The sequence below is a fragment of the Megalops cyprinoides genome, chromosome 14 (assembly GCF_013368585.1).
Source record: "Megalops cyprinoides isolate fMegCyp1 chromosome 14, fMegCyp1.pri, whole genome shotgun sequence".
Lineage (NCBI taxonomy): Eukaryota > Metazoa > Chordata > Actinopteri > Elopiformes > Megalopidae > Megalops > Megalops cyprinoides.
The window spans coordinates 7,884,763-7,911,360 of record NC_050596.1 but is presented as its reverse complement, the minus strand read 5'-3'; the positions used below and the strand labels follow the sequence as shown (position 1 = coordinate 7,911,360).

General features: G+C 44.7%; 3 protein-coding genes across 5 annotated transcripts; 1 reads left to right on the top strand and 2 right to left on the bottom strand.

Moving 5' to 3' along the window:
- Positions 1 to 1,985: 1,985 nt before the first annotated feature.
- LOC118789389 (NF-kappa-B inhibitor zeta-like) lies at positions 1,986 to 9,541 on the bottom strand. 3 transcript variants are annotated; one of them, XM_036545788.1, is made up of 12 exons: positions 9,155 to 9,541; positions 8,618 to 8,748; positions 8,481 to 8,517; positions 7,865 to 7,968; positions 7,101 to 7,531; positions 6,522 to 6,627; positions 6,211 to 6,357; positions 5,075 to 5,138; positions 4,773 to 4,942; positions 4,564 to 4,674; positions 4,104 to 4,271; positions 1,988 to 3,752 (listed from the first exon to the last, which is right to left on the bottom strand). In XM_036545788.1, the coding sequence occupies exons 1-12, from the start codon at positions 9,393 to 9,395 to the stop codon at positions 3,699 to 3,701; spliced, it is 1,764 nt and encodes a 587-aa protein (XP_036401681.1). In that variant the 5' UTR covers positions 9,396 to 9,541; the 3' UTR covers positions 1,988 to 3,698. The 3 variants fall into 3 exon arrangements, with proteins under 3 accessions (XP_036401680.1, XP_036401682.1, XP_036401681.1); XM_036545787.1 differs by having other exon boundaries at positions 1,986 to 4,271; XM_036545789.1 differs by having other exon boundaries at positions 1,986 to 4,271; positions 9,164 to 9,541.
- A 3,733-nt stretch (positions 9,542 to 13,274) lies between these two features.
- LOC118789327 (60S ribosomal protein L24) lies at positions 13,275 to 17,122 on the top strand. The gene is made up of 6 exons (XM_036545695.1): positions 13,275 to 13,308; positions 13,435 to 13,510; positions 14,303 to 14,413; positions 14,631 to 14,767; positions 15,964 to 16,027; positions 16,974 to 17,122. The coding sequence occupies exons 1-6, from the start codon at positions 13,304 to 13,306 to the stop codon at positions 17,052 to 17,054; spliced, it is 474 nt and encodes a 157-aa protein (XP_036401588.1). The 5' UTR covers positions 13,275 to 13,303; the 3' UTR covers positions 17,055 to 17,122.
- Positions 17,123 to 19,100: 1,978 nt separating this feature from the next.
- On the bottom strand, positions 19,101 to 25,451 carry ccdc181 (coiled-coil domain containing 181). The gene is made up of 6 exons (XM_036545983.1): positions 25,382 to 25,451; positions 22,676 to 22,805; positions 20,729 to 21,691; positions 20,450 to 20,596; positions 20,183 to 20,340; positions 19,101 to 19,314 (listed from the first exon to the last, which is right to left on the bottom strand). The coding sequence occupies exons 2-6, from the start codon at positions 22,790 to 22,792 to the stop codon at positions 19,143 to 19,145; spliced, it is 1,557 nt and encodes a 518-aa protein (XP_036401876.1). The 5' UTR covers positions 22,793 to 22,805; positions 25,382 to 25,451; the 3' UTR covers positions 19,101 to 19,142.
- Between the last annotated feature and the right edge of the window lie 1,147 nt (positions 25,452 to 26,598).

Genomic DNA, 26,598 nt, shown 5'->3' with positions numbered 1-26,598 from the left:
ACATTTTCCAAGTGGGAGTGAAGGCAGTGATGAGATCCAGTTGTGGTAATGGGTTTGAAGACAGTGACCACTGCCTGGCTGAAGCATTGGACAGTTTTCTGAGGCATAGCAGTGTGGAAGGGGAGTTTGACTGAACATTTTGTCCTTCAGACGTCAAGTCGTTTTTGCATTTACCTCCCTCTGTATGTTACTTTAGGATTCAGCCACCTTGCTGTTGGGCCGCAACATTAGTTTGGTTAATGCTACCAGAGACTGGCAAGCGTTTTGCATCATTTCTCCTTGTGTTGTTTGGAAATTTGAGCCCCGCTCTTATCTTTTCCCAGTTTTTATCTTATCTCACATGCTATACACATAGCACTTAAACTTTATTAAGACTATGCAGAAGCAGCAGAAGGAGCAGTTGCCCAGTTCCAGAGGAGGAGGGTTCCAGAGGAGGCATGGAGATAGCCCTTTTAGCAATAGCAGAAGTGCTCCCATTCATTTCTTGTAATTATCGGTCAGACTGTGATCACTTTCTCCTGGAAGGGTATAGCTTGGATTAGCCTCTTTTCATACGCACACACACACACACACATTTGCACACACAGGGGTAATACAGAAGTATGTTTTTTGTTCAGCGCCGGCTTGGTGAGTGTGGAGTTGGGGGTGGGGGAGTTGAGGGTGGGGGTTCACAGCTGGTGAAACCGGGTGTGAGCTGAGCCGTGACAGTCTTATCCACAGCCGCCCACACATATCCAGCCCGTTCTCGCCCCTGTCACCTACAGACTTAAATAATGTTTTTTTAACTAGTGTTCATAACAGTACCATATCTCCAAATTGGAGGCTTCTCTCTGTGTCATCTTTGACTTCCTGTGAGTTTCATTAAAGTGGACGGATGCGCTGCGTTATGCGCACCCCAAAGTGAAAGTGCAGAAAAGCAGAAGGGCAGATGAGGGCCCTGAGGATGCAGCTCCGGGCTTTTCTGTATTTCAGTCAATAGAAATAACCGGCGGGGAGGGGATCTCTGCACGGTTTCACAATCTGCTCGCCTCCGTGAGATGCGCAGCAGCGTGGGAATCCCACGGTTGCACAACTGCGCCACTCCTTAGCCGGAACATTCCTGAACTCTCAGTCAGCTCTCTTTCAGATCGGGACGGCAGAAACTCAGGAACTGGTCACTTAAAAAAAAACTGAGAACTTTTTGTTCCATAGCTGGAAATATAATAATATCCAGATTTGATTTGTTTTGAGGTTTGAGGTTTGATGTTAGAGTTGACATGAGACAGGAAATAAAGTTATGTTCTGTTTCAGTGTTGTAATTCAGTGTGCCAGATCAGACCGGAGGGTTAGTGTTCACTGCTACACAAAAGTCAAAGGCTGTAATATATAAGGAAACAAAATATTTCTGCATATTGGGAGCAAAAACAGCCTTTCAGTCCCATTTCTGGACAGATATGTTTACTGCAATGTATTTTTTGAGTCCAGAATTCAGGAGCGACCTTTGTACGGTTGAGTACCTTTGTACCTTTGTACATGAGCCTTCTCCCAGTTCTGCTGTCAGTTTAATGCGTGTCCTCTGTCTTGTGTTGTTTAAGCATATTATTATTCTCATACTACTCCTCCTTTACAGACAGCTTTCTGGGCCTTCCAGCAATGGGTTTATCTGCTGTTCATGCAAACACGCATGCGTGCACGCCCACACACATGCAAACTGGTATGACAGTGGAGGTGTGAAAATGATGTACATCAGAGACTCCTTGTATACACAGATTTAAAAAGCAAACACACACTGACTTCCTTAAAATGACTTTATTAAGATTCATTATTTAAAAAATAACTCAAACAATGTACACAAACCCAGATGACAGAAGAAAAACTTACGAGGTCATATGTTTAAACCTATTATTAAAATGAGAGGAGCTGTCACTGGAATGAAAATTAAAGCTTAATGTGAGAGTATATTACATTACAACTATTATGAGAAAATATATTAAGCCCATTTAAAAGTAAAATCATATTAAAACCCATCCTCAGAGAATATTTTACATGAAACGCAGCTAGCTAACTAATTGGCAATTAAGGAGTCTTAATTACTGGTAGTTTTATCAATGATACTCAAACTTATAAAATCTTAAAAATTACATTGCTCTGCACAAAGAGACATTTTCATTTCTTCTTTAAACTTCCTTGATATTACATATATATGAAAAAATAATGAATGGCATTCATTCCTAACAAAGATTCTTTAGTCATCACCAACAGGCTTCATAAAGCAAGCAAAACAACAACTACTTCCTTGTATTTAGGAAAAAAACACACATACCTAGAGCCACACCTGGCTGTTACACTCCTTCCACCACTGTCTCCAAAACTGATCTCACCTGAAGTTATTCAACAACCTGAGCTCCACCTACGTCCCTGTTAGCTCCTAGCAAACAGCAGGCTGCTCTAGGGTTACAGCCCTCCCTCGTTGCGATTGGCTGTTAAATCTTACCTCTGGGTAAAGTTCTGTTTGATAAGGCTGACAACAACAATGACACTACAGTCTTTGTTTTCAGCTTTCTCTTCCGTAGCTGTGCTAGGACAGCAGTCCAAACGTGTGCGAAAAGTAAACCGCCACATATGCTAATCTATGTGCTATACAGAAACTTATCAACTAATCAACTCATATATTGACTGAGCTACACATATTATACAGTGATTTATCAAACAATCTACAAATATTATACAGACCCTGTGACCTGCTTGTGAGTGTGAAATAGAGGAGATAAAAATATCACCACAATATTACATATTATTGTTTAAAATGCCTTTGATGGATTGCTTGAAAAGTGTTGAGGTTTGTATGCTGGACATACAAACATACTAGTCAGATGAATAATCCATGTCCACTGGCAGGTAGTTCCCTTTCTCTTAAGTGTGACCTCATGAGGTCCAGTTATGAGAAACACCCTTCTCTGCCAATGGCTTTGAGTGTGAATAATATTTCACACCGTTGCAAATCAAGTGAGGAAGCTTTCCTTTTTTATCACATCATTTTAGAGCTTTTAAATAACGGAGACAATTTAAAAAATCTACTGAATCATTACAATATAGCACATTTAACTAAATTTGTCCACATACCATCTGTGGATATGCTGCACAACTTGTAATGCACAAACTGGAGTCCATGATCATTAAAACATTATGATCAATTACAACAAATGGTAAGTGGTTTAGAGAAATGATTGTATTAAAGGCAAAGTTTCTCCCTCTATTTCCAGCTCACATGCACTTCCAGGACACATACACCTCTCTGCTAATCTACTTCTATCATACAGACATTCATACTGTACACACTGTACATTCGCCACTGACTGTGGCTTGAGTTTCAAATCTGCTCTAACTGTGATGCAAGTGTCACAGTGACTACCACTGTGATCGTGGCTGGGCACTGATTGACCAGACTGACTGTTTCATTGGTGCATTTTCCAGTCAAAAAAGAGGATCAATCAGACTCTCAGCAACAGTAATGGTGCTTTCAGAGGACTCCTCCACGCAGCTGCCCACACCTGCATCACCTGTCTCTCCCTCTGCTTTTAAGAGCCACTACACTGTAGTGAACATGGTAAACTTGTTTCATGGAAACAACTGACATCTGCCTCATACCGGCAAATGAGTATTTACAACAGACTGGACTGCCTAACTGACAGTGGTTCTGAACCCATGTGGACTGGGTCTCACGGCAAGCAGGACCTGGCCTGCACTCCTCTCCCCTTCAGTATGCGCCGGACCTGCGGTTGGAGAGACGCGGAGTCAGTCACAGAGTCACAGACGCTGAGTGAGTCACAGAGTTACAGAGACAGACACAGAAAGTCAGAGAGACAGAGTAAGAGAGAATCACAGAATCGTCACAGGGTGTTACTGAGAATAACGGTGACATTTAGAGAAAGTAACTGACACAGAGTCACAGAGGTACAGAGAGTGAGGCACACAGACTCACAGACACAGAATTATGTAGACAGTCACAATCCAAGAGTCAGGCATCCTATCCCTGTTCTCTCTGCTATCGTTGGCTCTTTGACTGTCTACCATGTGTAGGAGGATGTGGTACTGGGGTGTGGCTCGGGCAGGCCCGGACTCACCTGGTCCCCCATGGGTCCCTCTGGCACCAGCTGGGTGGGCTGCTCATTCTCCAGGTTCTTGGTGCTGGGGTCGGCGCCCCGCCTCATGAGGAGCTTGACTGCGTCGACCTGGGCAACCCTCCCCTGCAGGGCGCTGACAACGTGGAGCGCTGTGTTTCCGTTGTACGCCTGTGTGGGGAGGGCAGGGGAGGGGCAGGGTTACTGGCAGAGTCTCCAGGAATAGCAGAGCCTCACCCTGTTTTGACGTGGTTCCACCTGTCCATCTGATAACTCGCCCCTGTGTTTGCATACATACCTCGGTTAATCTCACTGCCTTTGAGCTCACCTTGTCTTTTCCTATTTGCATTCCTCCTACGCAAACACCTGCCCGCAAACTTTCCACTCATCTCAGCCTGCGGCTGCCATTCTAAGAACATCCTCGTTCCTGGCTCCTGACCAAACGGAGACCTGGGTTGCTCACCTTGGCGTTAACGATGGACAGCGAGTCGGGCTGGTCCAGGAAGAGACGGAGCAGCTCCACGTTAGCTTCCTCCGCGGCCATGTGCAGTGGGGTGCGACCGCTTTTGTGGTCCTGCAGGAAACGAGGACCAGAACCAGCACAGTGAGATGAGACAGCAGGGGGCTGGGGGCTGTGCAGATGTAGACTGAAGCGGTGGGCTGCAGTCTCACCTTGGCCCTGTGGGAGGCGCCCATCAGCAGGAGCGTGCTGATACACTCGCCAAGCAGCTTCCTCCTCTGCAGCAGGGCCTGTGTCTGGGGGGAGTGGGGCGCAGCCATACCACCGAGCTCATGCACCACAGCATTGTGGGACAGCACTGCAGTGTGAAGAGCTGTAAGGCCTGGAACAGAAATCGGAGGTGTGGCGGTCAGCACTAATGGTCACAAAGAGGCGCAACAACCAATGTGCACACCCTGTCATCCTTCCATAATGACTGGGGGAGGGGGGGGGGGGGGGGGGTGAGAGAACTCACCATCATAGTTGACCGCCTCCATATTAATCTGCTGTCCAGTACTCTGAAGGGTTCTGTGGACGGCCTGCAGAGACACAGAGAAACCAGAACACAGGATGAGAGGGAGCCAGAGATGCACATCTTGTTATCCTCCTAACAAAAACGGCGCATCACATGCCTCCAACAAATCCATAAAGATCAATCTCAGAATTTACCCTCCTTGTTGTATGTTCTTAAAGTTCAAAAATGGCTGTCCTACTGGGAGAGGATAAAAAACTGTTCACCTGGCAGTCTCATGTTCTGCCCTTACACCAGAGCAGTTGTAATGGACAGTTAGGAGGGACAGTAGGGACAAAAATATTCTTACTGTTGTTCACCTTGTGATTTGTTTTAAACTAAGCTCTTTGGCAACTTAATTCTTACTGTGATACCATTGAAGTTTCATTTGGATTTGAACTGATAGAGTTAAACAGAGAGAAAGGGTGCAGTCAGAGAAAGGAAAAAGGAGAGCAAATAAAGACACAGATGTTTATGGTGAACTCAAGGGGCAGTTAATAGCTGACTGATCAGTGAGCCATGTTTTGGATTCAGATGGCAGTTAATAATTAGTGAAGAATAGCTGACATCAGTGAGCCATGTTTTCGCTCTCTGTAGTCAAGCGTGCCCAGCAGGATTCTCTCCCTTGTAGGGAGAAAGGGGATTTTTCTTTGCCGTTTGAGGAAATGAGGTGGTCATATTGTTGTGCCTGATATGAGGAAGTTATTAAAACACACGCAAAGTGAGTCATGCAGAAACAGATAAACTCAGTAAGAATATGAGAGAGACACGTGAAAGAGATACACAGAGATACAGTACGACAGAGAACCACATGACAGAGAGAGACACACTAAGGTAAAGACACAATGAGCAAGACTTTCCTGGCAGAATAACATAGGCTGAGTTGAGTTGGGCTGGTTGAGTGACGACCCCCCCCTCCCCCCACCACATATAGTGTATTTTAGAGAAGGTTCTCAGTTTAGATCAAGTGTGGAAAGACATGATTACATGATCACATGATCACTCCTTGTAACCAGTGCTAGTACAGATCACAGCACACCTGTGCATGCCACTGCTGCATTGGCTGCTGTCTAAGAAACACATGTATTTTGGGTGCTCACCTGCAGAGTCAGGGCGTGGCCCTTCTCAGCACACACATGCAGCGGGGAGCGGCCCCAGCAGTCAGACGTGTTGATCTGCGCCCCCAGGGTCAGCAGGTCCTGCACAATCAGGTGCTGATTGGCCGCCATGCTCACCTGAAGGGCGGTCTGTGGAGGGAAGACAGAGCCAGAGACGTCAGCTTCCCGTAGAGGTGCACGCACACTCAGAGTTACAGCTGAAGCCTGGTTCTGCCCGAAGCCTGCAGAACTACAGCGCGCCAGCGCTGATCAGGGCTGAACTGGGCCATCAGGTGGTTCGCCGGTGCTCTCACCTGCCCGTTGCGCTCCTTCACGTCCAGCAGGCCCATTTGCGCCATCTTCCTGGCGAGCACGTAGGACAGAGCCCGCCTCCCCTGCGCCACGGCGACATGCAGGAACCTGGCAGCCACAGGGTCACGTGATCAGCAAAAAAGGGGAACTGCCCACGAGAGAGCAGAGCTGAAAGTGCAGGGCGCTTGCGTGCGCAGCGCGCCGCGAGGGAACTCTCGCTCTCTGGTTTCTACAGTCATTTCTGTCACTGGCACTCCCCTGCTGACAAAACTGAGACTTTTCTCTCTACACCGCTTGCAGCCTGCCCAGACCACACTGCTCCCTGTCCACAGATCACATGACAAGAAGCCACTTTTTACAGTTTACTCATCCTTTTGTTTGCCCATTTCTGTGAAAGTTTACTTGTGGTTTTGGTGTGCGTTTCTAAGAAAGTTTACTTGTGCATTTGGTATACATGTCTGTACCGAAAAGCTAAGCTCACTGCAGCATGTTCACTCCTCCCTCATTTGCCATTGCCTCCTATTGTTCATATGAAGCAAGAGTGAAATCTCAGTGGTCAGCTTATGAGATTCCGAACTCACGTGTCTCCGTCTTCATCCCCCGCCGCAAGCTGATCTGGGGTCAGTCCTGACAGCTTCCCCTCCTCCTGGTCCACCTGCCACTGGAAGAAGGACATGCCCCCAGAGGGAGGAGGCAGGGAGGGGGGCAGGAGGGGTGCAGGGGCAGGTGGAGGGCTGGGCTCGGGGGTGAAGGGCTGAACTGGGCTGCAGCTCATGATCTCAGGGAGGAAGTCGGGGTACAGGGGGACCTCTTGGACCTGGAGAGGGACTGGCTGGGAGGGTGGAGTGGAGCAGGGGGGTACGGCCTGGGAGGGGGTTTCCTGCACCTGCACTGTTGTTATGGAAATGGGGGCATAATCTCTCATCTGCAGTATGATGTCAGCAATGTCCAAGTCGGGGTCAGAGCTGTGTGCAACCACAGCACCGTCTCCGCTGCCGTGGGAATGAGAGGTCTGTCAACATGACAGAACAGCACAGTCAGTGCCCATTACTCCACATCCATTACATTATCCATTACATCGCAATCCTAAATCCTAACTGTTACTCACAACTGGGAGATTGTTACCAGGATAGGGGAATAGTTAGTTATGGAGTCTAAAGGGGTAATTACCAGGATGTTACTGAAGAGAGTAAGGGCATAGTTACCAGGATGTTACTAAAGAGAGTAAGGGCATAGTTACCAGGATGTTTTTGAAGAGAGTAAGGGGATAGTTACCAGGATATTACTGAGGAGAGTAAAGGGATAGTTACTAGGATGTTACTGAAGAGATAAAAGGGATACTTACCAGGAAGTTGTTGTTGAAGAGAGGGGCGGGTCTCTTGGCGCAGGGAGGGTCAGGTAGGGCGTAGTCAGAGGGCCTCTTTCCCCCCAGTAGCACGGCAGTCAGCGCTACACAATATGAAAATGATAAAGACATTGATGCGTGGAGTTATCCTCATACATTACACATACATACCTAATATGCTCATCTGAAGAGAATAGGGAGAGGAATTAACTTCACAATTATTATCATAGTTATGAATCTGTTTACTAATGGTAGGTTGTGTTAAGAATTGAGTGGATGGTCAAAACAGTAATTAATATTGTAATGGATAGTATCATTTCATAATTTGTTTTAATTATCACTGATTAGAAGTACTACTGTATTTCTTGTTTCGTATTTGGATTATAATTTAGCGTTGTCGTTAGCCAAGTAAATCAATAACCAAAAATACAGTAACATATTTCATAAGTATACAATTTTATGACTGTGTCTTATCACTTAGTTTTGCTATGTCTAAAATGCTAATTTGCAAAAATAATAATATCATTTAAATTCGTGTTTATTATTGTAGGTAATTATAATAAATGTTATGTACCAATGTATGAAAATTAATATAGTGTGAAAACACCAAGATTACCTGGACAATGATCAGTTGCTTCAATGTGCGCTGGTACCTGAACAACCAGAGCAGACGGATTAAAAACAGAAATACGAATAAATAAATATTCATAAGATAACAATATAGTTGCTTTCTCCACGAGGAGATGTATTTACCTGTTTGTTGTCGTGGTTGGGGTGCAAAGACAGCTGGCCATTGCGTTTCTGCATGATGAGCTCCTTGACTGGATTCTTCACACGCACGCCCTGGTACCGCTGCTGTCTCGCACTCCCCGTGTATGTGTCGCCTGTAACAACAAGAACAGGTGATGTCTAACTTTCCAGATACAAATGGGACACAAACACCTCATTTACTTTTTCTTTCAACCTGTTTAAGTAAGCCTTTCAACAACGAACAGGTTATACAAATTGTAAACCTCAATATGCAGACTACAAGTATAACCGGTAGCCTCTTGAAAGAATGCCTCAGGACGTTTCAAATTTTAATTTCATAAAATAATCAGATATGTGTACAAGTGTAATTAATAGACACATAAATGTTATTCTCACAACATGTATAGTTGGGGAAATTCAGAGAGGTCTTTCATCTTACAATTGCAATTACAGATTCATGGATCTGGAGTCGGTCATCGTTGATCAGAATTCAGACAAACATGCATAAATTCCACTCATATACAAAATTTAGTATTTTACCGTTCATACTGTTAAGATTGTTGCTGGTTTGGCTCGGGCTAGACGCGCTTTTCCAGCTTTTCCCTGAGTCGGAATCGGAGCTTGGGGACCAGGGGGAACGGTCCCCGCTGAAGGACACGGGCTCGTTCCTCGGTGGGGAGCTCCCGTAGAAAGCGCAGAAATTCAGGGGGCTCGTCATTACTTCGGCGTCCCGGTCCGAGACACCCGCAAATTCATCGGGGATGACCCTGTCAATTATCATATTTGCTGAGGCGGTCGTCCTCTAAGTCCGCGATGGTAATGCTTAAGATAATTTGGCACGCCTTTTCCCTACGCTTTACGAAAAATATCTTGTCGTGCTCTTTATGTGCTCCCTTCGCTGTTCAAATCCCAAGTGTTCGTGACTTACGTCTGGTAGTACTTTTGTTCTACTCAGCTCACAAAAACGGACAAGAACGGGAAGTTGTCTGCAGCTGCGCCACCATTGGTTATTTCAGGCAAGGGTGTTCCTCCAATATTCCAGTAAATGTTTCATGTCGGAAATAACATTGGACACTTATTTTTGGAACACCCCCTTTTCTGAGGATTGGGCGAAGAATGACGGCGGCTAGTTCACTGGGAGCAGTCCTTCTATTTTCTTTGAACGGAACTTGACTCCATAAATGGCATTCTTCAGATCGCGACATAACCCGGATAAAATGAAATGAAATCAACTAATTTTTTGTTAACAGTTTTGTTAACCAGGATCGGCAACGTGTTTATTAGGACAGAAAATATTAAACACTATCCCATCCATGGTTCAATTTAAAAGTAAACTGCATCCATGTGCTTGAATCTGAAAAACACCTAAGCAAGCGAACAAGAGTGATTAGGACAGAGACATCCTGAAACCTTCTGTGTGGGGAAAAAGTCACAAGGACTACTCTGTGCAAATGTTGGGGTTTATCCCAGAATCCTACATTTAAAACCACGATTTGCACCATATGTGTAGTTTCCCCACCACAAACCAATGTTTCATCTGAATTCATCAAAGGATCGTATTGAAATTAATAAATTTATGAAGTGTATAGCAACCCCTGGTGGAAACCCTGTGTGAAGGGAGCATATTTGTGCGCCTTGGTTTTACAGAAATCATTTCGGTTTCCTCTGGCCGCCTCGGTAAGGCATGGACTTTGACCCAGGGATCTTGTTAATAATTCTCCCAGCTACTCAACACACATCATTCTCTAGATTAAAGGAAAACACCCAGAGGGAGGGAAACTGTTCAAACACAGAAGTGTGTAGTTATGGTAGTGTGCTTGTCACAAGTGTGTACTGGAGACATTCAAATGTTCACAGAATGGACATGCCACTGCCACCTATGATTACCCACCTATCACACAGACATTTTCTCATTGTTGCCCTTCAGAGAGTTCTTCTCCATGTCTGATGCCCTGGCAAATCAGAGTGCTGTTCTGTGTTTTCAGAGTCAGAATAGACTTTATTGTCATTGCACGGTGGGGTAGAACAAAACTGTGGGTGGTCTGCAACAACAGTGCACCGTGGAACATTTATATAAACACAATACAAATAAGGCACACGACATTGGGTATAGATACAATAAAATACAACAAATACAACAAAATACAAATTTAAAAAGAAGACACATTTTAAATATAAAGAAAAACTTGTGCAATTGCACAGTTACATTGAGGTAGAGGGTTGGGGGGGGGGTCAGTGTTTGTTAGCAGTCCGTATGGCCCAGGGGAAGAAGCTATTGGTTAGTCTGGTGGTGTGGGACTTGATTTTGGGTGGTGTTAATAACCCTCCACACAGCCTTCCTGTCCTCAGCTGTGGAGCCTGCGTACCACACCCCCAGAGAGCATGTTAATATGGTCTCCACAGAGGAGTGATAGAAGGCCTCCTATAGAAAGAATAGCACATATGGAGTTTATCCCTCCTGATCTCCTGGCTGCCAGCACCGGCTTGGATCCCTTTCAAAATTCTGGTGTTAGTCAGGCAGCAATGTGATTGGCTTTTATGTACAGTGTCTGAAACCAGTCAGCAGACCTTACCTACAGCCCAGACCACTCTGCCATGTAAGCTCAGGACACCTGGCCAGTCCTCCCCCAATGGGTGGCATAGTTCTATACTGCCCCTAGTCTGTTCATGGAGTGAGCTTTTCACAGTGGAAAGGACAGTGGTAACACTGGTCAATGTCTGCTGTAGACTGAGGACCCACCTCTTCACACTGGATCTTGCTCCTCTACTTAATTGTAGTACTTGAATCTTCCCTTTTCTTGTATTTTGGACTAGTGTATTTTTTTCTGTGACACTTCTATATTGCATATGGTGCTGGTTTATACCGCATTGTTTTAAAGACTGATACATGCTCAAATGTTCTCTGTTATGATCTGTATGCCATGCTGTTGATGTGGCCTCAATAAATACTCTTCAGATATGTTGTTAATCGGTGGGGCATGGAAGGAGGAAGGAGAAACAGTTAAAAGATTAAAATAAATTGGGAAACATCAAAAACATTGCATCTGTTCAAAAACAGTTTCAGAGCAGAGCACTAAAGATGTTAGTGTGATATAGTGGTAAGGATCTGAGCTTGTAATCCAAAGGTTGTGAGTTTGATTCCCAGGGGAGGCACAGCTGTTGCTTTCTTAGGCAAGCCACTTAATTTGAATTCCGTCAATAAACATCCAAGTGTATACATGGATAATGTAAAAATTATAAGACATATATGCCACGCCTTACACCGACAGGTGTACACAACGGTCAACCTACGCCATCTGGCGGACAGACCGGAACACACGTAGCCTTGCCTCCAGTTTGTCAGTTGTGCTTTCCGTTCGCCCGGGTTTCATTTTTGAACTCATAGGAAAACGAGACATTTCTTTTTCGGTTTTGCATCTTTGTCGCCAACATAATAATAAATAATAAAGTCGCTCTCCCGTTCATATATTATGTTTTGCGACAAAATATTAGAAATAAACAAATGGCCACTCGTGTGCCATTTATCACTCTGACTTTATAACAGAGATTTGGAACTCTGGAGCTCTTCAAAGCCTACCCCACACTGGAAATGGATGATAAAGTTGCAGGTGCTTGGAAAGGTCCCCGACTCACAGCTCATAATATATAATTTTTGCAATAGTATAGCCAATCTCACATTAGTTGCCAAAATGTAGTAAGCATATTAGGCTAACCTAATTTACAGAATCAAGTTATCGTGGATAAATGTAAAGTATGACTTATAAAAGCAGGTTCAATACAATTTCAACAAGATATACGCGTTAGTAATGTAAAATATACTCAACTTACTGTTCTGAGTTGCTGTTTGGTGTGTCGAAAGTGCTTGAATGCGTCAGGTCATTTTCACACACGTATCGAATAAATTCTTCCCAAGTTTCTAAATGCCGCCCCAGTGATACAAAAAACGCCCGGTTTACAAGAAATACGACAGGAAAAAAACAATATAATATTTAATGATACTTAAAATTGGATAACAGTCCTAAACCACTTTCGTGTATGATATTTCAAAACCGCAAACAGAAAGGTGCATTTCTGTGATTTACTGCCAGTGAGAAAAAAAAAAAATCTCGTTTCTCTATATACGGTTCAAAAAGGAAAAATAAATTGGAGGAAAGTACATACACTTAGTCAATTCACATTCATTCTCGTTTCCCACAGGGTACAAAAGAACTACAGAACCCACACTGCCAAGCGCACAGGTTTATTTTGCATGATATCATAACAAACAAGATCAAAATTAGCAGGCACAGTTTGTCCCACATGACAGCAGGGAGTGTCACATTTATTAAGTCCAGCAATACAGTACACTATACTTCAACGTCAAGACAAATCTTGTTATCCAGGACAGCACCTTCGAATTGCACCATTTAACCATCTTTTCTCTCAATCCCTCACTTTACTGCCGCCATACTTCCGAGTTGTGAAACGTCAGACAACCGGTAGTCCCACTGATTGGCTGTATAAATATAAAACTTTAAAAATCGAATTATTTTACTATTGTTTTAAAAATATGTCTAAACATGGAAAATAATATATTTTGGGTCATTCTGTTTAAATATTTTGAGCTCTGTTGAAATATTTGTAATTATGAAGACGTACATATTGACTACCCATAATTCCCTCTTCCTTTTCCCTATCTAAGCCGTCGCCATGAAGTGAGTGTTTCTTGTAAAGATCCGTGCCCATCCAAGCATTTATCAATGAAACAAACATATATCTTAAATCCACAACACTTAAATCAATTGTTGAATCAGTAATCATGTTTTATCTTTTTGATGCAGGGTCGAGCTGTGCAGTTTTAGCGGATATAAAATCTATCCCGGCCACGGCCGGCGATACGCCAGGATAGACGGGAAGGTAAAAATGGCTGTTAATTTTGACAGTCTTTTCTTTCCTGTGATGTCGTTCCCTTGAAATGTGATGGCAGAAGAGGTGCTTGTACTGTTATTTTCCAGTAAATTTGAAAGGTAGTTTGCAGATAGCTACCGTTGCTAAAAACCGATGCACCGCTCTATAGCCGGACAGGCAATAAATGGAACAATTCCACGTTCTGCTCTGCTGCTGAATGTACACGTTGTTCATATATGGCAATTTGAGCAGCGGTTTAAACTTCGCAAGAACTTTAATGTCAACAGGTTGTACCGTTTCTCAGTAAATGTGTGAATAGTGTTGGTACTTTGACACCATGGAATGCTCCTTTGCTGTCTGCTTTGAAGATACGTAAACCATGTCAGAATCACTATCGTATCTTGAGAAGCGTCGCTAAGATTGTCATTTACGTAGACTAGATGTTTTTATGTAACGGTTTGTTGTTGTTCAAGGCTTGTGCCGGTCAAAAACAGCTGCTGCGGGGCTTTAGGTCATTTGTTTTTTCTTTGGTTCTAACGTCTCTGTCAGCTAGCTTCTGTCTGGCTAACTGTACAAACCTGGTCATGCAGCACTTCTATTGTTGTGACTCTGAGTATGGCTTTCGTTTGTGTTGTATTCTGCTTCTCTTGTAAGTTGCTTTGTATAAACTGAAGGACATGTAAACGTCCTTCACTTTGTATAAGTGTCATTTATAATACTAAGCTGTCTTGGATATTGTGATAAAGTTTGAGATGTAGAGAGCTCTAGAGTAGAAGTCTTAGAATCTTCCCCTTCTCCCAGGTCTTCCAGTTCCTGAATGCAAAGTGCGAGTCGGCCTTCCTGTCCAAGAGGAACCCCAGACAGATCAACTGGACCGTGCTGTACAGACGCAAGCACAAGAAGGGCCAGTCTGTAAGTCCAGCGCCCCTGTTTCAGGGCTGTTCCCCCAGCTGCTCTGTAGTGGTGCCAGGAGAACCCCGTCCTCCGTAGATCTGTCTGTATTGCAGTGAAGTAGAGGAATCAGTTCAACCACAGATATGTACGGTCATGTTTCGAAGGTAAAAGTGTTGCCCTCTGTGTGTGTTGGCGCGAGCGTCCCTGACTCCCCTCTGACTTCCTGCCTGGACAGGAAGAGGTGACGAAGAAGCGCACACGCCGCGCGGTGAAGTTCCAGAGGGCCATCACCGGAGCCTCCCTGGCCGAGATCCTGGCCAAGAGGAACCAGAAGCCCGAGGTGCGCAAGGCCCAGCGGGAGCAGGCCATCAGGTAAGCCTCCGGCCAATCAGACGAGCCTCAGCACGCTAAGCTGCCATGACCTGGCACACAGATAGAACATGCCGATTGTGCGTTCCGTTGCACAGAGAATTCCTTTGTGTCAAGGCTGGAGCGGGGAGAAAGAGCTGTTCTAATCCACACTAAGATGTAGGAGTCGAGAGGGAGCTGAGCCCAAATCACTGTTTTTACTGCTGTGGTTGGAGAGTAAGGGTCAGAGGAGAAGCCTTTTGTGCTCTTGATTAATCATCAAATTGTGTGCCAGTAACAGATTTGCATTTGTAGTAAAAGCATGTATAAAAAGAACCTGATTAATTCCCGGTGGCAACCTATTACATGTTTCAGTAACAATCAAATGAAGTTCATGATAGACAGTCTCAAGATAAAGTATGAGCATGAATCAATCGCAGCCGTCTTCTGTTTTCATGTGGGGGGGGAAAAAATCAGATGGTGAAAATGAGACAAGGTTCTAGTTCTGAACGCCCAAGCCTGCGCACAACCGATTTTGTCAGGGACAGAAGCGCATCCACATTCCTTGTTGTAGATGAGACTGACGTTTGACCTGTCCAACCAAACACCCTTTTGGCTGGGTCTGATTTCATTGGAGTGCTTAAATTCATTCATGGCAGGTGAGCAGAAGAAAGTGTTCTATGTTTCCTTCTCACGCGTGAACAGATCCTCTCGCACGCTGAGATGCAGCTCTGCTGAATACACAGCAGCGCAGTGGTTCATAGATGACAGTTAATTCAGAAGCCTCCTCCGTTTTTGACTTTTCCTCCTGCCCCAGTTGCTCTTGCATTTGCAGGAAGTTCACATGCTCTCCTGAATGCTGCTAAATTTGCACTCTCTCTGGCATCCTGAGCAAGTTAGTGCTGAAGAGGTTGTGGCTCTGTTGGATGCATTGTGACAAGTAAAACGATGTGGCTGGCTGTTAAAACTAGTTCAGAGGTTTGGAACTAGTGGTAAATTTATCTTATCAAGAATTGATAGCTTGAAGTTCCAGACCTTATAGAGAATATACAGTACTGGTGAGAGAAACGTGGCTTGAATGTGCAGTGCAGCGCGAGACAGTTGTTTGTGGTGTTGACAGTCCTGGTTGAATCGTGTTTGGTGGCAGATAGACCCCTTTTAGTTGTGTGTTTGGTAGTAAATGGTCCTGTCTGATCCTCTCTCCCTCTCTCTCTGATTAGGGCTGCCAAGGAGGCCAAGAAGGCCAAACAGGCAACCAAGAAGCAGTCAGCTCCAAGCACCAAGGTAAGAACTGAGGCTCTGCCTAGCCAGAGGCACACCCTCTGTCCATCAGACACGTCCCGTCTCTTGACTGTAATAGTGTGTGTGTCTTGCAGTGAGGACATGACTGTGCCCAGGAATAGAAGACAGGGCTAGTGTATTAGCTGTTCTCTACAGAACACTTATCAAAAGTGGCTGTTCCACATTGCTGAATGTTACTTCATTCTAAGAAACTAAAAAGTAGAACATGCGAACAAACAGAAAAGCAATTTGTGAAATCCAGGGAGTTCTGTTTTCATGGGCAGTTGTTGACCATGTAGTTTGCTAATATGGGTGAACCCAGTTGAAATCTTGATTTGACTCTTTACCAAACCTGTATAGATTGTTTTTCTATAATAAACCTCATTTGTGGTGGCATTTGTATTATTCATCTAACTTGAAACATGGCCTTCTGTGACATGTACATATCTACATGAATACAAATATTCATACTAACTGTAAGAAATGTTTCACTATTGCAGTGCCACTGGCAGAGTAGTACCACATACTGGAATATCATTGGTTTAATTGACAACATTTCTGGTTATCGCTGTCATTTTTTACTTTATTTTACATAGAGGGTAATATATTTATCACTAAGCAGAGAGAAAGTTGCTAAATTAAAATGAATAATTTTCTGTTCTTAAACAGTGCTTTCCTGCTGCAACAGTTTCATGGTAGCGTAATGAAACTGCCAAGATGGGTGTCAATTCAGTTTACTTGATTATGCATATCTAGTTGCCAGTGTTCATCTGTGTGCATTAAAAAATCAGTTTCACAAAACCCCTTTAATATCTACCTTACTAATGTGTGTTTGAGGTGCAGATATTGCTTCGAAACAAAACATTGAAGCGTTGTTCATTTACGGTTTGATGCTGTGGAAGTGCTCTTCTGCGATGTTCTTCCTGTAACCTTGTGTCTCCCCCTGCAGGCCCCTGCTAAAGCTGCACCCAAGCAGAAGATCGCAAAGCCCATGAAAGTCAGCGCACCTCGCGTCGGTGGAAAACGCTAAGCGGCAAACTTATGATTTGGTTACCAGTTATTAATAAAAACCATTAAACATTTTCCAGCTTTCTCTGACATCTTTTTCATAGTAGTGTGTTCTTTGTGCTTTTTTCTGCATGAGTAATAGACTGTCTATGGGTTTCCTTTAACCATCATTAACTGGTTTTTGGAAGCTTGGACGGAAAAAGAACATCCAAGATTCGGAGGCTACAGGCCAGAAATTATTACAAAGAAACCAGTGTCGTGCAGTGTAATGACTGTTGGATGGTTAACTAGATATTCTCCACCCTCCAGTGACCTTATGCAGGTTTTCCCATCTGCCTCGTTTCTCTGGGACCGCCTGCCTATCATGCTGTCATGTGTCAAGGCTACTTATTTTCAAAGACAAGCATGACATTGGGGAAGAAGCCAGCAATCGTGACTGCATAAGAAGCGGACTTGTACTACTGTAGACAGCCATGGCAACTGCACGTAGATAATGAGTAACACACAATGATCACTTAATGTAAAAATAATTTTATAGAACATTGTCACATAGATTTTTCTAATACATCAAAATATACTTTAAACACACTAAGCAGATCTGAAAACTTACCAAAAAGCCACGATTGAGAAAAATCCTGTGGAAGAGCACATGATAGAGAATGTATGTCTGAATTCTAAACTGAAGTACTGAACACAGGACTGGAGCAGCTACAGGCAGGAGCAAACGCTCACAGAGCAGTAACTCCTGTTTGCATTGGGCAAGACTGCACACTGTGGGTGCTTCTTGGTTGATGGGACGTAGAACTTTGCACATAAATTGTAAAAATCTCACTGCCAACAGCACGATTTTATCTTGCCTGTTCACATCTCAGCGTGAGTTGTTAATGGATCCTGTAAGACTTGGCTCAACCACAGGTGCACGCAGGAAAAGTATGATTTCTATGGGAGGTTAAATGCATTCCTGACAATTGTCACTCGTGCAAGGGATTGCTACGGAAACGGTACCGTCGGTCACCTGTAGGAAGAGCAACAGCAACACGCTTCCTTCTGACATGCCCCCCTGAGCAACAGCCAGATTCATTTTCAACCCTTGCAAACTGCAAAAAGCTAAATATTTGTCATGATAAATATTTCAGTCATTTATGTTTGCCACAATCAGGTAAATATGTCTGTAAATAATATTCAGAAGGATGTCTAACACAAATTTGTCAAACACTGCAAATGAAGAAGCTCCATATTTACTTGCATACATTAGACTCATAGCTATAAAGGGCGATCTCATATTGGATAAACATGATATGGACTCATCGCTTGATCTGTGTTTCATTATGAACTACTGAAAACAACACACAGGATGATTTTTTTTAACAATTAATCATTAGAGTTAATAATAAATGTATAATATCAGGCTTTCAGCTGGAAAGTTTCCTGTGATCTGCTGTTTCATCCTCACAAACAGCTGAACACGTGGTCAGGAGAGTTTTCACTTAAAAATGTTTCTGTGCTTTTTTTCTGTGACAGTAAATTGCAAAACTGATGGCTGATGGTTATTATTGTTATGATCATGGAGGCTGATGCTGCTGGTAAGAAATCTGCAGCAGGACATTTCCTCTGTAACAACCTCTGTAAGAGAGGCAGTTTTAAGTGATGTGTTAGTGTTACTGCCATGTAAAGTGTGAGACCAGGGTTTGACCACCGTCTCTAGCAATTAAGCTCCCGGCACATAAATATTATCATTTACTATTGATAAATAAGGCCCAGGACTTTATACGAACCTGTCAGCGTGTTTGGGGGATGGGGCCTCTTCTTTGACACTCCTAATCCTGTCCTCTGAACATTTTCATTTCTGCAAAACCACCAGCAGAGGGCAGCAGCACCTCACTGACACTTACACCATCAGCGCTACAGGCTGGGGTCACTTCTTTCACTGCTTTTGCTTTCAGAATTAAAAACAAAACAAAATGACAAGGATTAATGTCAAGAGGTATAACTGTTACGACTGTGTCCATCTGTCTGTTTGCCCCTTCAGAGTCCCGAACCTAAGGGATTCCCTCAGGAGGTACGGGCCATTCCAGAAGGGGGACTCTGGTTGGTGAGGATGGCTCGGGGCTCAGAAACGGTAACCGTAGTGATCGGCGAAGTGGAAAGACTTGGCCTCGTTGACGGTGCAGAGCAGGTCCTGCATGCGCCGCGCCCGCCGCGCTTCCAGCATCATCCTGCGGGAGCGCTCTCGAGCCAGCCGCATCTCCGCCTTCTTCTCCGCCTGCTTCCTCCGCAGCCACCTGAACACGGGCAGGCACACAGACACGCGGCCGTGCGTTCAGACGGAAGATCACATTCACGCGTCCAGTAAATTATTTCAATTTCTCGTGTAAGTTTTTCATCTCACTTAATGACAACAGCAGTGTAAGTCAGTGGATGGGTCTGAATGAATGAACACAGCGGGTGGAGGACCTGATTTTAATTTCAGGACAGTGTGAAACAGGATCCACATAAAGGCCAGAGTGCAGGGACCTGCTATTAAATCATTCATTAGGAATTCAACACCAGGCCATACGAGAGACACAGATAACCCAGCGTGATGCAGAGATGGCCTCTCCCTCTCTCCTCCCTCTCCATCTATCTCACAGACTCTACAGGCTGAAGGCTTCCTTGCTTTCTCCTTTTATACAAACTTTCAAAGTACTACAAGTATTATGCTTCCTAAAAATCACAGGTAAGTCAATGTCAAGTTAATACACTTTATGACTAAACTATTGCCAAACTGGGGAAGCTGGAATTGACACTCCACACAAGTTTTGAAACTAGGGACTACGTGTCACCGCTTCAGGACTTCAGGACAATTTCAGAGCCATATGGTCCTGCCAGGAGGCCACTGATGCTGCCCTTTGAGGCCATAAAGCAATTACCCTGCCCAGAACACACAAAGTCAATGGCTGTTTCTATCAACCTTTAAGGTTCTCTGAAGCGCAATTATTATTATTCACAGGCCCTTATACAACACATGAGTTTATGATGTGGTGCAATTTCAGCATGCACGCATCATATGATAACCTTCTGGTAAACTGTAAAGGGCAATTAGAGGAGCAGAATCAAGGTGAGCACCACAGGAGCTGAACGATTGCAGTAGGAGTATCAGCCTTTACTCACAGTTTGAAGGCCCTCTCAGACTCCTCTCGGTTGCGCAGGTAGTACACGCTCTCCTCCTCCAGTCTCCTCATCTCCTCCAGCTGCCGCTCCCTCACCTGCTGCTCCTGTTTGCGCCTCAGCCACAGCTTAAAGGCCTCCTGGGGGTCGCACTGCTCCCTCTGCGGGTGGGAAACACCAGAGGCCCAATCAGTCACTCAGTGTTTACGGCTTCAGTAGAATGTATCGTGAGCGCAGTTTAGGCTCAGTGGCACCCCCCTGGTGTTGTACCTTGCTGCTCATCTTCTCCATCTCCTGAGCCCGGAGGATCCGCCGGTCCTCCTGCAGCTGCTCCCTCTTCTTCAGCAGCCACGCCTGGAAGGCCAGCTCATTCTCCTGCCGCTTCTGCTCCTCTTCCTCACGCCTGCGCTCTTCCTCCTGAGAGGGGGACGGGGAGGGTTATTAAAAGGGCGACGCCAGTGAGAGAGCATTCTGAGTTTTGTGTGTATGCTGCCGGGGGGGAAACTAAAAGGGGCAACGCCAGTGAATATGTGACGGTGTGGGGCCCACCTCTCTGCGCAGTCTCTCTCTCCTCTGCTGCAGTTTTATCTGCAGTTGCTTCTGCTCGGGTGTGAGGGTGAATGTGGTGTGTGCGGGCGTGTTGTTGGCCGACTGCACCCTGCGCTTGGTGCCCCTCCTGCCCCCGCTGCGTTGGGCTTGGCCTGCCGAGTTGGGCCGGCTCCTGGTGAGGGGTGGGGGCTTGGGGGCGTAGAGCAACTCGGTCACAGTGGAGGCACCGGTGCTCAGTCTGGGTGAGGAGGCGGAGCCTCGGCTGTGGCCGGTGCCGGGTTCACTGCTGCGGGGGGAACGTGGGCCATCGCCGTTGGAACAAGGCAGCGGGGGCAGCAGGCCCTGGCTCTCCACCTCCCTCAGGCTCACCAGGTCAAACTTCCCGTCCTTCTCAATGAGAACCCGGCCCTCCCTGCCACCTGCGCCCCCCGCCCTGTCCTCTTCCTGCAGGGAGATCTGCAGCTCCGACATCCTCCCCGAAACCTCGCGCTCCTCCTCGGCGCTCCTCTGCGGGGCGCCCTTGTGCTCGTACTCCAGCGGCGGCACCACTAGGTCCACCAGCGTGTCCTTGAACTGCAGCCTGCGGCGGCGTGAGTGGTCTGGGGCCTCCTGGGCCTTCAGCTGCTGGTTGGCCAGCTGGATCTTTTCCTGGACGCGCCTCTTCTCCTCCTCCAGTTCCTCATCCTCCGTCAGGGCCGGGGCTGGGGGGAGGGACTCCGCCTCGGGGGGAGGCGGAGACGCAGCATAGAGGGGCGGTGCTGGTGATAGGGGAGGGGCCGTGGGGAGGGACTCGAAAGCGCTGTCTCCGTCCGACTCCGACACGCTCTCGTAGGGCTCCATGGGCGAGGGCCACCTCTCGTCGTCTGTCCCCTCCTTCTCTAGTGCCTGCTTCCTTCTTGCTCGCTCCTCTTCCTCCTCCAGCTCTTTGTCGATTTGTGCTTCGATGTCCTCATCCTCAGGGTCCTGCTGGCGGAGAAACAGTCTTACTGCATCTTTGCTGATATTAACAATACTGCGTCATTATTGGTGTCTATAGTGCTGTCTAAATGGCTAATTGTTATTATTAATTGTCTCTTTGGATTTTTATTGGTATATTTGGTATCATTAAACCTCTCTGATTAGCTTATTACTAATGTTATTACCTTTTTATTTGTTCATTGTTGCTGTTATTACTGCTGTTTTATTGGTTCTCTGATGTAGAAAATTAGCCTCAAGCAGAGAAGGTGAGATGCTTTCTGCAGCACATACAGTGCAGCATTTTGTTGCCTCCTGACCTTCTCTCCAAATTTGTGCATGATCACATCACATTTGAATGAACAGTAGCTGTTTCTGACCAAAGAAATGCAACTTTACAGTATGACAACTTATCGTGTCAGTAGCACAATTTACATCATAAGGATTTTTATCGGATTTTTAAAAAATCGGAGTTGATGTCAAATGAATCACATCCAGCACTTTCCTCAATATTTGCTACTTCCCTTCAGCTCATCTTTTATTGCAGTGCTGATTCCTCAGTTAGCAGTTCCTGCATGACCATGTGTGTCTGTGTGAGTGTGTATGCATATATGACACAGAAAGACACAATGTGTATATATATATGAGTTGTGAGTATGTGTGTACAAGAAGGAGATGTGTAATTATGTATGTGTGTGAGAGTATGAGAGGCTATTTGTGTGTCTGTGTGTAAGTGTGAGTCGGCGTGTATGTGTGAGGTGTGTGTGTGTGTGTGTGAGAGAGAGAGAGAGAGAGAGAGAGAAAGAGAAGGAGATAGTGTCTGGTTAAGTATGTACAGTATCTGTTTCTCTTCCACAGTCAGGAGACTGCAGTGTCAGTGAAAGTGCAGATATGTTGGACAGTGGAGTTGAAACTGAAACACTGATGATCTTCTCACCTAGTTCTCACTTGAATGACCTGCTTACCTGGTTCACACGTTATAACCCCACTCACCTGTTCCTCACTCCTCCCCTCCTCGCTGATAAGCCAGTCCAGGTCTTTCTCAAAGTCGTCTTCATACTCTTCCTGAGCATGATTGTCTAGTCCGTTCTGACCTGAAGCCCCACTCATCCTACTCCAGGACCTACAGAGAAACACATTCCACTCAGAGTCTCAGAGAATAAATACTCACTGTATAGCCTCAGAGAGGAGACTCACTACAGAGCCTGAGGAGGTAAAGACTCACTGCAGAGTCTCAGAGAGGAACGACTCACTGCAGAGTCTCAGAGAGGAACGACTCACTGCAGAGTCTCAGAGAGTAAACACTCACTGTATAGCCTCAGAATGGTGACTCACTACAGAGCCTGAGGAGGTAAAGACTCACTGCAGAGTCTCAGAGAGGAAAGACTCACTGCAGAGTCTCAGAGAGTAAACACTCACTGTATAGCCTCAGAGAGGTGACTCACTACAGAGCCTGAGGAGGTGAAGACTCATTACAGAGTCTCAGAGAGTAAACACTCACTGCATAGTCTCAGAGAGGTGGGTCACTACAGAGCCTGAGGAGGTGAAGACTCACTGCAGAGTCTCAGAGAGGAAAGACTCACTGCAGAGTCTCAGAGAGTAAACACTCACTGTATAGCCTCAGAGAGGTGACTCACTACAGAGCCTGAGGAGGTGAAGACTCATTACAGAGTCTCAGAGAGTAAACACTCACTGCATAGTCTCAGAGAGGTGGGTCACTACAGAGCCTGAGGAGGTGAAGACTCACTGCAGAGTCTCAGAGAGGAAAGACTCACTGCAAAGTCGCAGAGAGTAAACACTCACTGCATAGTCTCAGAGAGGAGACTCACTACAGAGCCTGAGGAGGTGAAGACTCACTGCAGAGTCTCAGAGAGTAAACACTCACTGCATAGTCTCAGAGAGGAGACTCATTACAGAGTGTAAAGCTTAATGGCATAGCCTCAGAGAGTAAAGACTCTCTGTAGACCCTCTTAGGAACGACTCACTGCAGTTGCCTGCCCGAAGGTGTCTGGGTGTCAACACGGAAGCTAATTGCTTATTTATGAGGAGGTACTGTGCAGACCACTACACTTCATATATACAAATGTGTTAATTTAATAACCCATGTCACTATTTGTTCATTCGCATGATATTAAAGATCAACGGATCTGTGCAGAATATACTATGAACTGATGCCAGTGATGTCAGCAGTATTTTTTTTCTGAACACGACTGATAAATTTGTAATATGTTCTTACAGTGGCAAGCTTGCTAGCTTGCTCTGTATAAATATATAAGCTATCACTAAAAGGACCTGAGACTGTCACCCTACCTTCTTTAACTGACATCTTTCATCCCTTCTCCATGCCTGAGTCTCTGACATATTTCTGTCACATGTTCCATATTAACTAAGTCACTTTTAATTGACCCAGTAATTATATCCATTGAAAAGTTTGTCTGACTGATAGTCACAAATCCTTTGAGAAAAAAAAAAAACATTTAATTTACAGTATTATACCACAAGCCGATTTTAATATCATTTTAATGATTAATTCAAGATAGGCATCCTGTTTTTCTTTTGGCATTTAGTAAAAGTAATTAGACACTCTCTCATATGAGAGTGCATATGCTGGGACTGAAATGAGGCAATTGTGGCTAGTACACTGTTAATAGTTTAAACCCCCTTTGGTTTTAGGTTAATCTCTCTGACCATATGGCCCCTCTGTCAATCAACCACCAACAGAACTGCACGTGTGTGTCTTTCACATGGCACATTTCACATTCTCAAATATTGCTGATTTGGTGCTGATCAACACTCCCTGCTGGCCAAACGATACATAGCAAAATTTATTCCAACAGGTATTGCAGAACTGGCTCCCTGGTACAGGCAATATGGCTAGGTGCTGACACAGGGAGTAAAGAACTAGTAGCCTCTCACAGCCACCATACGAGAAACAACAAATATGGCAGTTTACGTACAGATAGCTAGATCCGGAGCTGTTTCAATGACTTGTGTAACGGGTCAATAGCCTGCTTGGAATATCTGTCGCACAGCTTGAAAAACGAAAAACCCCAAAGCAAAAAACACTGACAAATTCGTCATGCAGGACACTCAGACTGTAGACTTTTCTGGCAAACCTTCCACTGCGTAACGTTACTATCTTTACTTATCTCTAGGCTACATCTGTATAGCTTCCTGTCCTAAATCTGCAATCAATATAGACTATAGACAAATACTGACCATACACGCCAAGTGACAAAGAGTGAGTATTATTCTGCGCAAGCAATTAAGTTGTCATTAATGTTTCATATTTTTCCTAGATGACAGAGTTAGCAAAATGGCTAAATTCAATAGCCTCTATGTTGGCTGGATACCGTTCTTGTACTAACCATTACAACAGCAGCGTGCACCGTTATAACAACTGCGAACGAATGTAAACAGATAGTTAATGCACCGGTAAGTTCTTTAAAGCTCGGAAATTTCTTCGCATTCTGAAACCATAGCTAATTCTTTTAATGTCAATAACAAGCTGTAAAGACACAAAGCCGACGGATCCCACACATGTCATAGAGTCGCCTATAAATAATCAACTCAGCTCAGGGCTTTATTTCGTCTCATCTTTTGTTACATTTTAGAAGGTTGGAAGGAAGGTTGTCCAATGTTCGTATGTTACATTAACTAGCCTATGGTTGCATTGGATCCAATTAAAGCTTGGCCTACCTGCTGTCCTGTCGTCTGTAGCTATATCTGTCCGCTCCTCAGCACTTGCAGCTGTTGTCATAGAGACGCACAACACGCCAAAGCCACACGCGCACAGGCGCAGAGCAGAGACGCGTTCATGGGGCGCGTACTTTTGAGATTTGTCTGGCACAAGCGCTTCCGATTTTTATTTCCGCACCACTTCTACAGCTGTGTTAGTTTTTTTTTTGTCCCACCTAAAAATCTACGACGCTGAGAAATGTTGGTGTTTAAGTTTTGTCAAAATTACACATATAAACATTAGATACATAGAAAGAGACCTGTTGCTATTTACAAGAAACACATTTTATTTGTGTTTTAATTGTAAGGTACACCATCTGAACTGGATTGTACTGCACTATGCATTGCTGAATGAATTGAATCATAAGAACATTATCTAGAGCATCAAAATACATAGGTCTACGGTATGAAGCATGATAATTAACCTCAGGTTATTTGTAACCTTAGCTAGTTATAAAAATAAAAGAAAAATGCTTGAGAGAAACACCATTACAAGCTAATCTACACACTTATATTCATTTCCAAATTTGGCTTTGAAATGTTTCGTAGGCCTATTCTTACTGATACCGTCACCTACATAAGTTGTTTTTTAATCAACGGCGTTGTGTGAAAGGTTGACTACCCTACTAATATAAAAGAAATAGCCTAGCCTTAATCATGGCCAGAATACCCATATTTAGCATGTTTCATACAATTGCCTTTACTCCAGACGCTGTACCAGGTTACTGTTTTGAACGTTTCTTACAGATAATGGCATAACGATCATTGCATTGTCTTACCGAATGGTATACTGCCAGTTCACACACAAGCCACCTGCTGCATCAGTGGAAATGCTGATGATGCAAGGGTCCTTTCTCACATCTCTCACACGCAGCGGACACTAAATAACAATTCTAGACTGAATTAAGCATGCACTCGTCTCGGAGGAGTTGTTCTCAACCACTAAATTTTTTTTTTTAATCCAGTTGTATTTAGCCTCAAATTTTATTTTTATCCGGACCTCGGTGACCTCATAGCTGGTTACAAGCATGCCTACAGGTACACACAGATAACATTCAAGATAAAACAATAAGACAAGGGTTAAAATTTCCCTTTAAGAGAAACCTCAAAGGCCTCGTAAGAGTAAGACAGGAGTCACAATGGAAAGGAAAAACTCACTGCATATGGCCTTCACCTCT

Coding starts and splice junctions, on each gene's coding strand:
- LOC118789389 (XM_036545787.1), bottom strand. CDS start 9,395: ATGATAATTGACAGGGTCATCCCCGATGAATTTGCGGGTGTCTCGGAC. Junction 5,139..6,210: donor GCCACGCCCTGACTCTGCAG/GTGAGCACCCAA, acceptor GTGTCTCTGCAG/GCCGTCCACAGAACCCTTCA. Junction 4,675..4,772: donor GCGCCTCCCACAGGGCCAAG/GTGAGACTGCAG, acceptor CGTTTCCTGCAG/GACCACAAAAGCGGTCGCAC.
- LOC118789327 (XM_036545695.1), top strand. Junction 14,768..15,963: donor CAGCGGGAGCAGGCCATCAG/GTAAGCCTCCGG, acceptor CTCTCTGATTAG/GGCTGCCAAGGAGGCCAAGA. Junction 16,028..16,973: donor AGTCAGCTCCAAGCACCAAG/GTAAGAACTGAG, acceptor CTCCCCCTGCAG/GCCCCTGCTAAAGCTGCACC.
- ccdc181 (XM_036545983.1), bottom strand. CDS start 22,792: ATGAGTGGGGCTTCAGGTCAGAACGGACTAGACAATCATGCTCAGGAA. Junction 21,692..22,675: donor AGGGGAGGAGTGAGGAACAG/GTGAGTGGGGTT, acceptor CTCCGCCAGCAG/GACCCTGAGGATGAGGACAT. Junction 20,597..20,728: donor GAGAGAGACTGCGCAGAGAG/GTGGGCCCCACA, acceptor TCCCCCTCTCAG/GAGGAAGAGCGCAGGCGTGA.